The sequence below is a fragment of the Scardinius erythrophthalmus genome, assembly GCF_964197995.2.
Source record: "Scardinius erythrophthalmus genome assembly, chromosome: 25".
In the NCBI taxonomy this organism is placed as follows: domain Eukaryota; kingdom Metazoa; phylum Chordata; class Actinopteri; order Cypriniformes; family Leuciscidae; genus Scardinius; species Scardinius erythrophthalmus.
Window position 1 is genome coordinate 18033136 of NC_138245.1, and position 18268 is coordinate 18051403.

The 18268-nt window shown below is 36.1% G+C and overlaps 3 protein-coding genes across 4 annotated transcripts in view; 1 reads left to right on the forward strand and 2 right to left on the reverse strand.

The window, feature by feature from the left end:
* atxn7 (ataxin 7) overlaps positions 1–4568 on the reverse strand; it is a 43117-nt gene extending 38549 nt beyond the window's left edge. Inside the window, exons 1-2 of the mRNA XM_081357533.1 lie at positions 4428–4568; positions 1128–1223 (exon numbers count right to left, since the gene is read on the reverse strand). The gene's annotated coding sequence lies outside the window, so the exon portion shown is untranslated. The remainder of the gene's footprint in view (positions 1–1127; positions 1224–4427) is intronic.
* Positions 4569–7025: 2457 nt separating this feature from the next.
* Positions 7026–9893, forward strand: thoc7 (THO complex 7). Of its 2 annotated transcripts, none has more exons than XM_081357535.1 (8): positions 7026–7344; positions 8095–8215; positions 8361–8488; positions 8577–8663; positions 8749–8806; positions 8923–8989; positions 9094–9163; positions 9318–9893. In XM_081357535.1, exons 1-8 carry the CDS (start codon positions 7326–7328, stop codon positions 9374–9376), a joined length of 609 nt encoding a protein of 202 aa, XP_081213661.1. In that variant the 5' UTR covers positions 7026–7325; the 3' UTR covers positions 9377–9893. The 2 variants fall into 2 exon arrangements, with proteins under 2 accessions (XP_081213661.1, XP_081213660.1); XM_081357534.1 differs by having other exon boundaries at positions 7219–7344; positions 8076–8215; positions 9318–9869.
* A 7269-nt stretch (positions 9894–17162) lies between these two features.
* synpra (synaptoporin a) overlaps positions 17163–18268 on the reverse strand; it is a gene marked incomplete at both ends in the record, with an annotated part of 36008 nt that continues 34902 nt past the window's right edge. The window contains one exon of the mRNA XM_081357601.1: positions 17163–17429. Coding sequence (XP_081213727.1) covers positions 17163–17429 — 267 coding nt within the window. The remainder of the gene's footprint in view (positions 17430–18268) is intronic.

Consider the following 18268-nt stretch of genomic DNA (forward strand, 5'->3'; position numbering starts at 1 on the left):
GAACTCATTTTAATGTTAAAAAACCTCATAAAGTGAAATTTTCATGCCATGGGACCTTTAAGGTCCGTTCACACCAAGCACGATAACAATAAAGATAACTATATTATAGGGGTGTAACAATACATTGTGTCACAATATATCACAATACAAAAAAACAACAACAATATGTATTGTGGATAGTGACAATCTGCATTGTGCATAGCTCACCCAAAATGAAAATTACTGTGTGAGAAAAAATTCAAGTTAGTGTCAGTACTAGATTAAACTATATAATGTTGAATATAATAATAATGCAATGGGGAATATTTGTGGGTCCTGATAATGCCAAATGTCTTATGTTACCAGTAAAAAGTGACCTACATTATTTTAAATATATCTAGTCAGTGACAGAGTGCAAGCATATTCGTCTAAAATAATTCTGTATTTTCAGTTTCAGAATCATGATTATTTTTATTCTAGTGTCACCATTGTCCTGTGCATTGGGTTACCAGCACCAATTCAAAGCCTATTCATTTTCACCCCCAAAGTAATACCAAATTTAGCATTTTAATCAATCAATCAATGCATTTTTTGTTAACCTTTTACCATATGTCTTGGAGTTTCGCAATAATATCGTATCGTGAGTTCAGCATCGTGATATACATCGAATTGTGATATGAGGGTATCGTTACACCCAAACTATATTAGCATAAACACCAGTGGACGACATCGTTCTGTTTATTCTAAGTGCATGCATGTCTGTCAATTTAAATGCTTGAGCTCATTATAGCAGGATGGATTCTAATTGGCTGTCAATGTTTTTATCATTCATCAGCTGGATAAAAACATTCTGAAAGTGATTCCAACGATACTGTTTCTCTGTGCCGTTATTGTTATAGCTTGATATTGAGAACGATTTTTAGAACTATATCTTTATCGTTATCGTCCTTGGTATGAACGGACCTTCACTGTAATTATGTAATAATGAATCTATTAACAATTCACTACCATAGCCCATTAAAGACATAGAAATACCTGCTATGACTTAAAAATTAGCTAAACAAATTCTGCAACTACACAATTAATCTGATAGGTTTGATAAAAATAAAACCCTAGAGTGAAATTGTGTTCATAAGTTTACATCATACCTTGTCAAAAGTAAAAATTGGAACAAAACTGGTCAAGTCAGTAGATCCTCATCAGCTTTGGTGATTCCAGACTGCCACACAAGCTAGTGAGGGAATCTGCGGAAAGGAAACAGAGGAAAGGCTTGTTAGCAGCATTGTTTCCATACTCAGTGTGTACTAATCACAGTTTAGGGAATTGGCCATTTGTTTTTTGACTAACCCAGTCTCAAGGGAAAATATAACTATTTTACCAGGTGGCAATTTCATATAAAATTCATATGATGTGAAGTGTACAAAAATGTTAATATTTTTAGAAAAAAGTAAGCATGAGGATCATTCCCTAACAGCCAATGGGTGGGGAGTAAGCAGATTGTACATAAACGTTAGACAACAATTTGCCAAAACGTAAAATAGCTATGAACTGCCATGAGACTGTGTTGTTTTTGACAGAGGAGCCTTCCTGACCTAAGGCCAACAGAATCTTACTGTTGCTTTCTTTACAGTTTTTTACTAGCTCAAGCTTAAGGAGGAGCCCGTCGCTACAGAGTAATCCAATCCAATAACGACTATCCCCAGCTAACCATCTGAGAGCCCTTCAGTTGACAGCCTGATAATCCGTCTCAGGGATATAAGGAACTAGTGAAAATGTTTTGACTTTCTTGCATATGCTCAGTTCAACATCAAATTCATAACCTAATTAACTTGCATGAAATCAGCAGAATTTGCACTGAATGACTTCATCCATTTATGTAAAATGAAAAATGTTTCTGGTAAGCCATTACAATACATATTTGAATCAGTTATAAGGAAATAACACATAAACAAACAGCATCATTCTACTGTTAACTGAATGACTATTAGCCTGTTGTCAAAGGAAGGTGATGAATGCATTACACATCAAGTGTTCAGGGAAACGGAGGCTGATTTATGACTTATGATGAGATGTTCTTTGTGATGTCAAAGACTTCCCCCTACAGTGTTTCTACCAATCAACAGAACTATGAAAGATCTTTCCGTCACCAGCGCTAACACCCACTCTATGTCAACACAGGGCGTGCATAGAGTTACACTAAAAACAATTAATATTTCAAATTTAGCATGCACAGCTAAAGCCGTTACATACAAAGCTTGTTTGTTCCAATACATTTGAACTACTGTGAAAACAACATGAGCCATCAGAGATTTGAATTTGAAGAAATAGTCCATCTGTTGTGTAAATACATTTCATTTTAAAATCATTAGTCATTTATGTAGTTGCCAGTATATTTATTATTTCTATTGTTGTTTAATCTTATGATTGTGTGGTTCAATGGATTTTTGTCTTTATGAGTAAGAGATGAGAGAATGTCTTCATTTCAAGGTTTTAAACGTCACAGGACGTAAACGCTTCTGCTTTGGTATAATTACACTTGTTGAATTTGTACTGGTCAGACGTAGTCCGAGCACTGAACATACACAACTAACATTATTCAATAAACTCTTCTTTTTCGTCTCCTTCTGCGGATAGAAGACTTGGTTATCAGACAATACTTGCTTTAGACAGGTTTTACTGGTTTTGGACACCAAAGAAAAAAAATATTTTGACAGGAGCCGGGGTCGGATCTGATATATTTCTGACGTGGAGATCCATCCGATCTAATATTTTGCTACAGTATTTATTGATCATTGTTAATGTTAGTTAACACAAATGCAACTGTTCATTGTTAGTTCATGTTAGTGCAGGTCCATTAAATAATATAATATTAACAGATTTGATTTGATTTTAACGTTAAAGCTGCAGTCCGTAGTTTTTCCTCTTCGTCGCCCTCTCTGTTCGAAATCTGCAATTGCAGTTATTCGCGGAATTATCAACTTTACGTGGGTTGTGCCTCGGCAAGGCACATTGCGGAAGAATCCAATGTTTTGAGGAGAATGTGTGGCTGTCAGTCACCACGCCGGTGTGGATACTGTCATTCGGGATCACAGATTCTACTTTTTGGAAGTATGACCCACATAAGAATTTTCACCGGAAAATGTCATCTGAACAAGTAACATCCATTTTTGTTCTGACCAACTAAGGGCAAAAAAGCATTGCAGTAAATCGCGCTGATTAAATCTAACGATCGCTTATCATATCACGTCAAAATGTGCAAATTATACTTTGTTCTCAAATTGTTAATGTTAACAACATCAGCATTGCGTGACTACATTTAATGCCCTTCCAATATTTATCCTTGTTTTTGCATGAGCACGGTTGCAGTCTCTTGCGTTTTACAATGGGTGAATCTACAGTTGTCACTAGAGATTGTCATTTGAACCTTTCTGGATCCGCCATCAAATTGACAAGTTTAATTATATCAAGTGCTGTGAGAAAAGGATATAAATCTCCACCTCCAACATCCTCACACTCATAGCCGGGACACCTTCCTTATGTGTACAGTACAGATGTGACGTAATAACGCAGACATTCTCGAATTTCCCGCGGAAATCCACCAGTACCACAGGAATTAAAAACATTATTACAAGCTTATCGTTTTGAATCGAGCTAAGGCAAGCAGATAGTTTTGAACACCGGCTGGTTATGTACTTGCTCAAAAATTTATTTTGGATAATTTTTAACCCAAAAAAGTTACGGACTGCAGCTTTAAAGAACATGAACTAAGGATACTATAAGTTTTAGAAGCATTTTCCATTGTTAGTTCATGTTTACTAATGTAGTTAGCAAATGTTAACAAATTAAACCTTATTGTAAAGTGTTACTGAAAATATATACACAGCCAACAATTTTATTACATATAGCCTGTATGTGTGTGTGAGTGTGTTCTGAAAACACCCCTGCTCTTCCCGTCCTCAATGATGCCCCTTTTGTGTAAAGTTTCATTTACAACTTTAAAAGCCATGAGCTTTTCTGTCAAACGACATGTCCTTAAAGTTTTATAAGTGTTTTGCTAATGTTTTCACACTTATGTCTCCATTAATTCCTTGCCCTGTCCACTAGTTCGCGTCCACTATGCAACTTCAAAAATGAGCAAGTGCACTTGGGAAAGTGAAAGCAATAATGGCGAGATCCACAAGTCATTAGAAATGCTCCTACAACAAGTTTTCTACAAGGACTAAACATAGCGGCTTTGTCGTCGGTGGGAAACGAACAAAGTAAACTTGACTATTACATCACCAAAATAAAATGTTACACACATAAGAGGGGGAGGGGGGACGGCAGCAGGTTTAGCTTCCTCGCTAACTGAGCAGCTGAGCCATTGGTGGCACTGCTGTAGCATGCAACTGGCTAACTGGCAGAACAGACATTAGCAGCTGATCTCGATGTCATCATTGTTCTCTTACCAATGCCCTGGACTTCAGAGGTCCCGGTGGAGTGCCAGAGAGAACAAAGGCGCAGGCTTTAGGGTGTATTGAAAATGAAGATCAGTTCAAAGAGCGAGTGCAGTGCTCAGTGACTGTGGAGGTCTTCACCAGGTGCTTCCATGTCTGTTTACCAGGCAGCATTCTGGGACAAGAACGTCACTGGCTGACTCCAGCAGCACGCATGCACCGAGCACGCCTGTCACTGGACAGGATGGTGGTGTGTCAAAAACTACAGCGCTGCCTGCCTAGACAGCATTTCTGGGCGTCGTACTCGCGCTTGTTACATTCCTGTGCGTGTTTGTGAGTCATTTGAGCAGTTGGGACGCTTTCACAACAGCTTTTCGAGCGTCTCAGACGCGACTTGGTGCCCAAATAGGCTTTCTAAGTAGGTAACGTTAGCTTAGCTCACTGGGGTTTGAAACGCAGCCTGCTACTGCACTTCGCTATAACGTTAGATCACTATCAAAACTGTGGAGAACGAAAACACACAACTCAGAGACACATGCAGCCGAAACAACTTTAAAATGACTTTGGCAATCTAATAACGAGAAAAAGAAAAAAACTTGCGGTTTATGGATATACTGTAACGATTAGTGAATCTTTTGAGTCGGATCTTTACAATGAATAAGTTGAACCGGTTCACAAAGACTCGTTGAACCGAGACACGTTTCGGATATGAACCGATGAGTGAGTGAGCTATTAAGAGTATAAAACATGAAAACGGTTTCAGGCAAGAGATGTGAATAAATTGTGGTATTTTCTAATGTAAATAAATATTTTATGAATACAGTTATATAAGTTCAAGTATAAAGAAAATTATTGTTATAAATATGTTGATTAGGCCTATCATTGTGTTTTTTACTCTCTGTATTATTGTACTATTTTAGTCAAATAGGGCCTATATTTTTAAATATATTTTAATACACCTACTAAAATCAAAAATATATATTTATATTTTACAAATGTTATTTACTTTGTTCATTTATTTATTTAGTTTAATTAATTCATTTTAATTAGTTTATTATTAATTTGAATGTATGTGTTAATCGAATGCATTTGCACCCGATTTATTTAGTTAGCTAAATTAAAATGTATTTATTACAATTACTTTATTATTTAATTGAATATATTTGTTTATTTAGGTACTCAGTTGAATCTTTTTTTTTTTTTTGTCTAAACTTTTCCATAGACCCCCTAGCATTCCCTTGTGGCCCCCTAGGGGTCCCCAATTTAAAAAAGCCTGTTCTGAATTATGCTTTTATGACCTGAATTATGGCTACAGAAAACTAAACTGATGTTATGATGTAAGAAATGCTATATTTTTTTTCATTTCTTAAAAATTTCTTTAAAATGAACTGTTCTAATCAACCTATTCGCCTAAGTCAGACCTACCCTATCACCTCTGTCAAAAAATACTAAACTGTACCTAAAGACAGCATTTCTGGAAGACAAACTAATGATTGGAACGTTTAAAATGCATTTGCACACAATTTTGAAATGACTTTTTGGTGATATAACAATGAGAAAAAATGGTAGTTAGGCTGTAGCAATTCCTGAAACATTTGAGTCAGACCTTTTCAGTGAATAAGCCTATTCACAAAACTGATTCAACTTGCAGTGTGCAAGCGATGCGCTGAAACGCATATTATGTCCAGTTCGGAAAGAACCGATTGCTTCGTCCCAATTCAGAGGCTCCATCCTCGTTTCGGAGGGTGCATTCGAAGGCTGATTGTGTCAACGTGGCGCGACGAAGCCTGTCTCAATTCGAAGGCTCCTTCAAATGCGGCCTCCAAATGAAGGATACAACAGATAGATCCTTCGTGACCTTGCCTACCCCTGAATTTATTAAGCACCAGCGACGGCAGGATTTTTGAGAGAATTTGCACTTTATTTATTGCACTTTAAGTGTATAATTACACTTTTAAATGTAAATGTTTGGTTTCAACTTACTCAAATATCTAATGATACAAATGTAAAAAAAAAACGTTGTTCAAATGTTGACTTATATCTTACTAAGATGTGATTATATATAGTATATTCTTTTTACTATACAGAAACGGACCATGGTGAACATATTTAGACAATTTGTGAACCCTGTTTTGTTTTCAGACAGTTTAATAACTTTCAAAAAAAATCTAGTACGTTGCTGTCACGACCTTCACGGTCTTTGAAGGTTGCAGCCTCTGAATTAGGAAACAGCCGATGAGTTGATAGTAAACAAAACATGAAAAACCATTTCAGTCATATTTCTTAATGTAGCTTATTATATTTATGTTTAATGACTTACATATTAGCCTATATTAATTACTTTGTTTTTAGAAGCTGAATCATGGCAACAGTGCACTGATATTATGGGGTAAAGACTTGCTGAATCGTTGTTTTAACCCATTGTAGGCTACTATTAAATAATATTAAATAACATAAATGCGTATTATATTCATGTCCTTAATGACTTAATGGTTTTATAAACTGAATCATGGATACAACAAACTGAACTGACGTTATGGCGTAAAAGAACGGCTGAATCGGTTTTTGAAAAGGTTCTTTTAAAGAACGGTTCTAGTGAACCGATTCAAAGAAACGAGTCGGACTTCGAACCACTGTAAAAACTACTGAACTGCTCACCGATACAGCATTTCTGGACTGGAAGTCATACGAATGGTTGAAACGTTTGAAAGAGTAATTTAAGCACAACTTTGAAATGGCTCAATAATGTTGAAAACAAAACCATAAACACAATATTTGCTGTGATACGTGCTGTGGGGTCGGCGGGATCGGCTCATTTGCTTCGCAACAGAGGCGGAGCGCTGCCTTGTGTGTCCTCGCGCGCGCCTGTCAATAAAGCTTTTTCGAATAGTTCAGTTAGCCTATTGGAGAATGGGTAGTATCACTGATGGTAAGAATTTCTTTGTTTTGGTGTTCATTTTGTGTTTTCTATTTATTTGGCAAACCAGTATGACTAATTTCAACTGTGCCCGACTATGTGTTTTTGTAAACTAAAGGAACCCATTTGAAATGAGATTAACATGAGGGGTCATAGCTAGTTAGCCATGTGATATGCTAAAACTGATGCAGCAAAGAAATGCACAAAATGATGTAGGTATCTCTTATTGTATTTACTGCGATTCCATCGAAAGTATTGTGAATTTGGAAAGACTTAGTGTGGTGTGGGTGTGGGTGTGTATGTGAATATATACCAGAATTGTGTGTGTGTGTATATATATATATATATATATATATATATATATATATATATATATATATATATATATATATATATATATATAATATGCAAAATATTTTATATATTGTATAAAAGTTTGTCTTTCTTGGAAGATTTCTTTGATCCAAAACAGTCATTAAGCATGTTGTGTGACTTTGGCACACTCACTGGAAGATTCAAACTGTAATAACTAAGTTCCCAATAAATTTGTTGCTATGTGGTAAACCCATATATAGCTAGACTTAAAGGTATAGCGGAGGATTTTTTACTTCCGGGTGGATAGCCTATACTATTGGTCCTCCTAATTGTCAATCATTCTGGTGAATCAATCAAACTTTTCAAAAAGTGGAGAGGGCGGGTCTTATCTAAAATTCGGAAAGATCCTCCGCTATACCTTTAAATAGTATTGTTGTATCTTTGCAGATGAGGTCATTCGGAAGCGTCTTCTGATCGATGGAGATGGAGCTGGAGACGATAGGCGCATTAATGTGCTCATGAAGAGTTTCTCCAAATGGTGCCACTCCAATTTCTCACCAGAGGAAGGGTAATTTAACCTATTATTAAAATGTGTGAACTTGGGTCAAAATATACATCCGACATTAGATTTAATTTTCCTTATATACCTTGTTCCATCAATTAATTACCATAGCATTAGCTAAAAATACTTTTCGCTCTTGACTTTGCTGCAGGTTCTCTCAGTATCAAAGGATGTTGACATCTTTGGCTCAATGTGAATTCTCCATGGGGAAGACCCTGCTCGTGTACAACATGAACCTGAAAGAAATGGAGAATTATGAAGCAATCTATGCAGATATTGGTAAGTCCTCAAGTTAATGTGACTTTGTTTAGTGTCATCACCATTTGTTCAATCACGTAGCAAAATATTCTAACTTCTTCCGATACAGAGACAAGTATAACATCAGCCCATGAAAAAATTGCAGAGTGCAAAAAGGAAATCCAGAGAGCGAAACGGATACGGAAAAACCGCCAAGGTTCAATACAGCTCATTTGGAGAAATTTTAATTCATATTTTATTTGGTTTTATCACTAATTTATTACGGCATGTCTCATTTGTAGAGTATGATGCTTTGGCCAGAGTTATCAAGCAGCATCCAGACAGACATGAGACCTTAAAGTAAGTTTGAAAAGATTATTTAGGTAAAATCACATTTGTTCAATTTGTAGTCTGTGTGTCCTTTATAAACATAACAAACAGGACAGTGAAGTGTTTTTCTGATCTTATTTCTGCAGGCAGCTTGAGGCTTTAGATAAAGAGCTCCAGCAGCTTTCACACATCAAAGAGAATGTGGAGGACAAGGTGAGGAAATGTGATATTTCTTGATGATTTTGTAGACATACACCATCATACATCTTCCAATATTTACTCTGATCTCTCTTTTTTATTTATTTACCCATCTTCAGTTGGAACTTCGTAAGAAACAGTTCCACGTCCTTCTCACCACCATTCAGGAACTTCAACAGACTTTGGAGAGTAAGTAGTTTTATCTGTATAAATTCTAAAGGACACACATTTATATTGATCTGATTCCCAAAACAATTTGTTTTAGTTCAGATCAGGTTTTTATCAGCTGCTGTTGTTATACTGCCTGTTGTATCGTCTAAAATTGTGGTTGTTCATTTTAAAGATGATGAGAAGATGGATAGCGACGACACCCAGGAGAGTCTGATGGACAGTGGAGACTAGACATTTGCATTAGGATGTACTGATTTTTATTTTCATGAGCACTAGATGTTCTCTCATTTTAGTCTTTCTTTTCTTGTTGGTCATGTACAGAATTAAAGTGCTTTCTTTACAAACTGAAACTGTGTTTAAGTTATTTAATTTTAGCTTATGGCCCCTTCTAAGTAAATGTTTGGGCTTGTGAGCGTAACATAAACCATCTTTAAACAAATATGGACCTGTGTACTGTGCCATTTAATCCAAAAGCTTCATAAACTAAATCACTTTTACTGTAAACTAACTGTTGTAGTACAGAGAGAATGTTATAAACATCACCAAAATATTACCACTTTCAGTGTGGTTTTATTTATCGGTGAGGTCAGAGCAAAATAACTTTGTATACAACATTAAAATAGGAAACTATGCACATTAATGCAATAAAAACAACATTTTAGACCCAACATTTATGCTTTTTAAAAAGAGTCAAGCCACTCCCATTAAAGAGACAGCTGACCCCAAAATAAAATTTTTGTCATCATTTACTCAGCCATGTTGTTTCTTTTTTTCTGCTGAACACAAAAGAAGATATTTTAAAGAACGTTGTTAATCTAACAGTTGAAGTCAACTGTCTGGTTACCAGTATTCTTCAAAATATCTTCTTTTGTGTTCAACAGAAGAAAGAAACTCATACAGATTTGGAACAACATGAGGGTGAGTAAAAGATGACAACATTTTCATTTTAGGGGTGAACTATCCCTTTAATGTGTTTGAATGTGCTGTAACAATGGTAAATCTAAAAGTATTTGGACACCTATGCAATATTTAGAATAACTATATATCATAAAATATCAAACCAAGAAGCATGTATTTTAAAGAAAGATTAAAAAAGCAAAATATTTCACTGAAAGAAATGTAAGTAATATACATATGCTATGTGTCTCTCAACCAGCAGATGTCGCTACTGCCACAATATTTAACACGACTAGACATGATCTATCAATCTCAGATAATTGGAGATTTATAGAAAATACATTCAAACAGGTTTGGAACAACTTGAGGGTGAGTAAATGATGACAACATTTTCATTTTTGGGTGAACTATCGCTGTTAGAAATACATTTATGCCTAACTCTTAATTACTGATGTAATTATGTTGTTTAAATGGTTTGTACTTTTTGGCTTACATTGTATTTTGAAGGTTTCAAATGGCATGTTAAGAGAAATGGCATCTTTTTATGGCTTTTGCATCTTCATTTATGCCTAAAATACAGTTTGTGGTTGTTTTAATCATCAGCTTAGTGTCAGAGGATAATTAGAAAAATAATTGTATTTACCATTTGCACAAAACTGTAGTATTTTAAAGGTTACAAACAAGGCCTCTTTTGGCGGTTTTAATACTTCAGAGCTGTCATACAGCACCATAACAATTGCATTTACCAAAACACTCCAAATTACTTTCCTATTCTAAGGAAAATTGGGCTTTTTAAGCCTGGTTGGGGATGCTACATTTGTATTTGTTTGTGTTACTTTTGATAGATACTAGATTGATACACTGTACATGATTCAATGAATTAATTTGGCATTTACATGAATGCCAGAATGACTGGATAGAAATGTTACACTCACACTGTAATTTTTTCATTTGCGTTAAAGAAATGTGTTGATCTTAAAAAAGATCTAAAAATGTAAACAAAATATTAGAAAATAAGATTCAATGCACACGCACATACACACACACTTTCAATGTATTTTTAATAAATATCAATTTCATGTTATATTGCATTACATTTAAATTTATGTTCACATGAATGGTAATATTTTATTTTACAGTGTCCTTGTTACATATGTTACATATACTTCAAAGTAAATTATGCATAATTACATGCAAATAACCCTAAACCAAACCTAATCCTAAAGTATTTATCCTATAGTAAGTACATGTAGTTACTTAATATTACTCAGCACTTAAATGTATAATGACAGTGTATCAATTACACCTTTAAATAAAGTGTAACCACATTAATAATTCATAATACTGGAATAAAAACTGAAGAAAATGACTCATTATCTGCAATGTCACCATAAGAGCCAAATCTCCATTATCTGGTTTATTCGACTCAGGTAAACACTTCCCGCCGCGTGCATGTGTACAACATCTGATTATCTCCACTGTTTAATTACAGCTGAGCTGAACGCACACAGCAAGATGAAGAACAGTAGAGTATTACGCATTCTGCCACATCCATCCTATGAATAATCCAGTGGAGTCGATGCAGTGCTTCTAATTGGGTTCCTGATTTAAAACGTTTAAGCCAAATTCCCCTTGCCCTGAGGAAATGGAGATCAGCTCTCAGGAAGACACATCCAGATGACTCAGACTCAGATTGGGTAGATAAACATGAAGAACACCGTCTCTCAGAGTAAACAAAACTTTCCCAGCATAATCTTATTGTCATGAGGGAAGCCTTTGCTTGGCGTAATTTGTCTGTGATAATGGGCCAATTAGAAAAGGTATGGAAACATGGATTTCACAATGTGTCACTGTCATTCTCAGTCAATGGAGACCATTATTTCCTCTTGATGGACATATGTGACCTTATGGGTAATTTTTTTTTATTGAGATTTACATAATCTTTCCATTGATGTATGGTTTGTTAGGATAGGACAATATTTGGCCGAGATACAACTATTTGAAAATCTGGAATCCGAGGGTACAGAAAAATCGAAATATTGAGAAAATCGCCTTTAAAGTTGTCCATTTCTATTGGCGATAGTGCTGCATCCATTCACAAAAATAAATGTTTTATATATTTAAGGTGGGAAATTTACAAAATATCTTCATGGAACATGATCTTTACTTAAAGGGATAGTTCACTTTGAAATTAAATTTTGGTATGTTTTAGCTTACCTCAAGGGCATCCAAGATGTAGGTGTCTTTTTTTCCGCAGTAGTTTCAATTTTGATATTTTTAGGTCAAACCGTTCTTGTCTGACAGTCCTATAATGCAGGTCTATGGTCACTGTCTCAAAGAGCACGCACAGAGTCCAAATTAGAACAATTCCCCATCGCCCAAATTAAACAATTCCCCATCGTAAGTACACATTGATGGCCTAAGACACGAAACGAGCTGTTTGTGTGAGAAAACGAATTTATATCGTATTTACCTCTTGTAACACAGCCACGTCCAAGTGATCTGAGGGCGCGGGCGCTTCCTGCTGTGTGACGTGTACGCAGACTGGTGCATAGATATATATACACTAGATTTCGCATTAAAGACATTCGTTCCAATGAACTGCCGTAGCCAATGCGACATCTAGTGTATATATATCTATGCACCAGTCTGCGTACACGTCACACACCAGGAAGCGCTCGGGCCCTCAGATCACTTGGACGTGGCTGTGTTACAAGAGGTAAAAACTATATAAATACTGTTCGTTTTCTCACACAAACCGCTCGTTTCGTGTCTTAGGCCATCAATGTGTACTTACGATGGGGAATTGTTTAATTTGGACCATGGGGAATTGTTTTAATTTGGACTCTGTGCATGCTCTTTGAGACAGTGACCATAGACCTGCATTATAGGACTGCCAGACAAGAACGGTTTGACCTAAAAATATCAAAATTGAAACTACTGCGGAAAAAAAGACACCTACATCTTGGATGCCCTTGAGGTAAGCTAAAACATACCAAAATTTGATTTCAAAGTGAACTATCCCTTTAATATCCTAATTTTACGTAAAGATTTTTGGCATAAAAGAAAAATCTATAGTTTTGACCCATACAATGTTTTGTTGGCTATTGCCACAAATATACCCGTGCAACATAAGACTGGTTTTGTGATCCAGGGTCACATACATGCTAACAAGAAGCCATGTTTGCCACTAGACTACTGAAAACCCAATGTGTAAATCTGCATTTGCACCCTGAAATAATCTATGCTGATAGAAATGTTAAAGCTACGTGATTTTTTTTAGCCACATTTTACAGTTATTTTAAAGCAAGTTAAATGCCCAGAGGTCGCAAAACTAATCTATCTTGTGCCTGTTTCTCCTCACTCCACACACTCTCTTTCACTACCAGTAAATGTGACTCCAGGTTGTCCTATTCTTCCTTTCTGAGAGACAGAGCTCGTCTCCCTGAGAGCAACTATAACATGCTGTGGCACATCTTGCCATCTCTATGGTAACGGCACTGAGGTGTACATGAAAAGAAGTCAAACCAATGTGCTGTAACACGGGAACATTAGATCAGGACTAGGTCAGAATGGCCCGCTATTGGCAATCCATTCACCCAGTAAAGCTGTCCGATGAACAATGACACTCACAGTACACTCTGTGAAGTACCTGAGCTTCGCCAGTTGCATCTCTTAGTCGCATTTCTGAGCTGGAAATGTTGCGGCTTGCATCTTTGGCAAGTGAACTTCTCAAATCACTTTTTTACTAGTTGATGGAAGGATCATTGACATATAAGAGTTCACGATACAGAAAAGGAAAAAGCTTTTAAAAATCTATTTCTATATGTGCTTGTTCTATTCATTTCAAATGCTTTTGACAAAACTGTTTTCAAGAAAAGTAGCTTAATCATTATTTTGGTTACACTTTATTTTGATGGTCCCTCTTGAACATTCTGTTGACTACGAGTAACTTTGCAAGAATATGTCAACTAACTCTCATTAGAGTATTTGTAGACTGTCTACCAAATATCTGCTAACTGTTTATTTTGATGCTCCCCAACAGACATTCTACTGACTACAAGTAACTTTGCAACTACATGTCAACTTATTCTAACCCTAACCCTACCAGTCTATTCATAACATTATAATGAGAGTTAATAGACATGTACTTGCAACGTTACTTAAAGTCAACAGAATGTGTTAAAGGGACCATCAAAATAAAGTGAAACCATTTTTAAAGGGGGGGGGGGGGTGAAATGCTATTTCATGCATACTGAGTTTTTTAAACTGTTAAAGAGTTGGATTCCCATGCTAAACATGGACAAAGTTTCACAAATTAAATTGTACGTTTGAAGGAGTATTTCTGTGCCAAAAATTGTCCTTCCGGTTTGTCACAAGTTTCGTAAAGTTTTTTTCGAGTATGGGTCTTCGTGACGTCAGCTGGGGCGGAATTTCCTTATATGGGTCCTAAGGGCACTTCTTAGCGCGGGCGCGCGCGCACTCGTAGACCAGAGCAAGAGAGCGAAAGCAGTACGCCATCAAAGCGCTCTGCTCGGCTTATGGGAAGTCAATGTCACCAAAAAAGTGTGTTTTTGGTTGCCAGGGCAAGACAGCCCTGCACAGATTCCCAAAGAACCCGGCGTTAAGGGACCAGGGGATGGAGTTTGTTTTTCCTGAGCATCAACGGACTGTTTGTTCCCTGCATTCGACGGTTTTGCAGATCGTCTAATGCTTAAGGATCGAGCAGTCACAATGATAAAGGTTCGCGGTCGTGCGTTGGAACCGGGCGGTGAGTAAAACTGCTTCAAATGTCTCTATGTGTTGTTAGCTCAGCGCGTTAGCACAGCTTTAGCTTCGCCCACACGGCCCGCCTCCAGCCGCTCGTTTTTTCCCGGAAAGACTCGGTACAGCCTATCTTTCTTTTATAAATATAATAAAACTAAAGACTTTTTGGAGATATGAAGGATGCAATACTACTCTATAGGTACTCAAGATTAACAGGAGATTGAGTGAAAATGAGCATTTCACCCCCCTTTAATGTATTTTTAAAGGTAATTTTTTCCACAAATATCATGAATTATTATCATTAGGTTTTTGGGAAGTCACATGACATTTTACAACACAACCTTGCCTTGTCATAAAAGTCTTAAATTATTAGATTATAGTTCAATAATGATATTGCTTTTTTACTTCACTATGATATCAGGACAGTTGTATCTCCCTGACATTTTGACCTTATAAAACTCATTTAGAACTTAAAAACATGCTTGTCATAAAGAGGTGTGTTCAAGTCGTTGCATATATGAATTATATATTTAATATATTTTTTAATAAATTAACAAAACATTTTTTTTTCATATCATTGGCCCAGAGATACATTTTTAATGCATGGATTTTTTTTTAAAAGGTAAGCTGTCAAATGTCTTATCCTGTTTCTTATCCCATTTCTTAGCATAGGTGTAGTTTTGAATGTCAATTTCTATATAGACATAAACCTTGGCTAGAAGAAAAGATGAGAACAATCATCACAAATCTTATGCCCATGAGAAATCCGATATCGTAAGAGACTGCACCGTCTGAGAATTTTCTGCTCCTAATTAATTTAGATCTGATTACTGACTTTGTCTATTAACTTAATGGCAGTCAGATAGTCATCGAATTCCTTTGCACGACTCCATATTGTCGTTGAGACAGCTGATTCATTGTCGTGGACTGAGGATTCATCAACAGAACAGAAGACACACTGCAGTAAGTTCAGTCTAGAGGAATGCACAATATCTTTATTGGCATCAAAGCATTCACACCCACTGATCGAAAATGCAAGTACTGTATATCAAGACAGAAACTCATTCACATTGAAATGCAACAGCAATCAGAACAAGAACATTAACATATATTGGGATGTTTTGTCTTGTTTTATAGTCTTTCTGGTTAATAAAGCCTCATGCATTTAAAAAGAACGGACGAGGAAGAAGAGAAAATCACAAGAAAGCAGGGAAATAAAGTGTTGATTGTATTTCAATCACCTTGTGATCATAATAAAGGTCACTGAATAGACAACATGACCCTGTTAGTGAGGAGAGAAATTATGTACAAACTGAAACCAGGTTAATATGTCACGACTTCATGCAGTTCATAAATACAGTGCAAACATTAAATCACAATGGTGCAAACACCAAACCAACGACCACCGGCATGACATTATTCCGGGGATAAGAAATCCAGAAACCTGACAAACAGCAATCTAACATCAATACTGACAAATTAAAACAGAAATCTCTGTTATATAGTGTAAATTACAGACACCTGCATCACCAACTCATCAGGACAGGTACACTTAAAAGTCGACATGAAATCAAAACGGACCCCATTTACTTTCTTAAAGCACGTGCTCTTATCGTGGAAGATTCATCTGTGAATGTTATTCAAAAGATAGTCACAAATATAAATGATATTTATGAAGATATTCATAAGGATGCTTGATGGAAATGTGATAACTTGCTCTGTCTCTGAAACAGCATTGCCATATCGATGAATGGTGTTAACCAATGGCCATTTTAGCAACTTTGTATTCATAATGGTTCCATTATGTAAAATATGCCACATTATGGAAGTAAAATAGGTTTCAAACGCCAATTTATGTTAACTTTGTAACACAAAAACAACGCTCTGATGGAGCATTTGATGAATACGAATAATTTTTTGAGGTTATGGAAAGAGTTGGTTCAGTTTCATGAAGCAGAAACACTATTTAGATCCCGAATGGTCCGTCGGAGTAAAAACTTTTGGTCGTAGTGACATAATGCCACTTTTGTAAACTCTTAAGACGCAGCCAGAACTATTGCACTGAGTTTTACATTTGGGTGTAACGACCTTTGTTCAGTAAACTGATATTTCGGTAACATTTACAGAGAGGTGAAGTTGAAAAACCATTCAATACATCTGAGGATCCCTTTAATTCATTTTTAAAATATATTAGTATTATGGTATTATAGTATTATCTAATCAGAAATAAAGGATGTACTTTTAATATATCTGTTAAACTAATCTCTTCCTTCCTCTCTGGCGCTCCATGTTTGAAATTTGCCCTTAGAAATGGGTCCCCCCTGTAGTAGGGGATTAAAAGAGGCAGATGGGGTTACTGATTGGTGTAGGAGACGGGCCCACTTGAAGCATAATTTCCCACCTGGCTGTACTCTGATTGGGCAAAGTCCCCCGTTCCAGTGAAAGCAGCTCCTGATTGATCAAAGCTTCCCTGGTTGTAGACCTGTTGGTTGAAGGCCGTGGCTTGTTTTTCTGAGGACGAGGCAGGGTACCTTGCTGCGCCTCCCTTGTGCCATCCAGTCTCTTTAAACACAAACCAGATGTTTCCAGCCCACAGCACGAAGTTCAAATAGCCGAATACCTGTGGAATAAATGCCTTGATGAATCCAAGAGATGAGTATATATATATATATTTTTAAAGTGTTTTAAATAAAATTTAATTTTAAATATCATTATATTCAATTATTTTTATTTAATAATATATATTTCAATACATACACACACGCACACACACATATTCATGCTTTGATGCTGATGAAACATTTCTTATTTTTATAAATGTTGAAAACAGTTGTGCTGCTTTATATTTTTGTGGAAACCATGATATAAACTGCATTTACTTGAAACAATGTAAAAGTCTTTGCTTGTTTGTTTCTTTATTTCTTTCTTTATTGCATTTTTTTTATCTTACTGACCCCAAACTTTTGTATCAATTTTAAAGTAAAAAATAAAATGCATTTCAATACATCTTAAGCACATTTAATTTAATGTATATATTTTTATTTTTAAATTATTGTAAAATATTTATACACACAGTGATAATGATTCTTTTTTCTTATCAATATTAAAGGGATGGTTCGGAGTAAAATCAACCTATAGGGTCCTTTGCAACATGACCGTTTCTACCAAAATGAATCCTTTTTTTATTGCCTGTGTGTGAAGGGGTTGTAATCTCACATTCAAATTATCCACTTTGCGGGTTTTGCTATTACCTCTGAAAGCAAGTATTCTTATTTTTATGTGAAGGTCCCGGGTCGGATTTACCGCCAGTGACGTCACCTACATGCGCGCTCCCGAGCCTCTCGCCTCGTCTAGCCTTTGCACTCAACAGCGACGACACTGCAACTTATGACATGGACTTATGACTTATGCAACTTATGACATGTCTGATAACACTAAGAAACGACCTGCGCCCAGCAA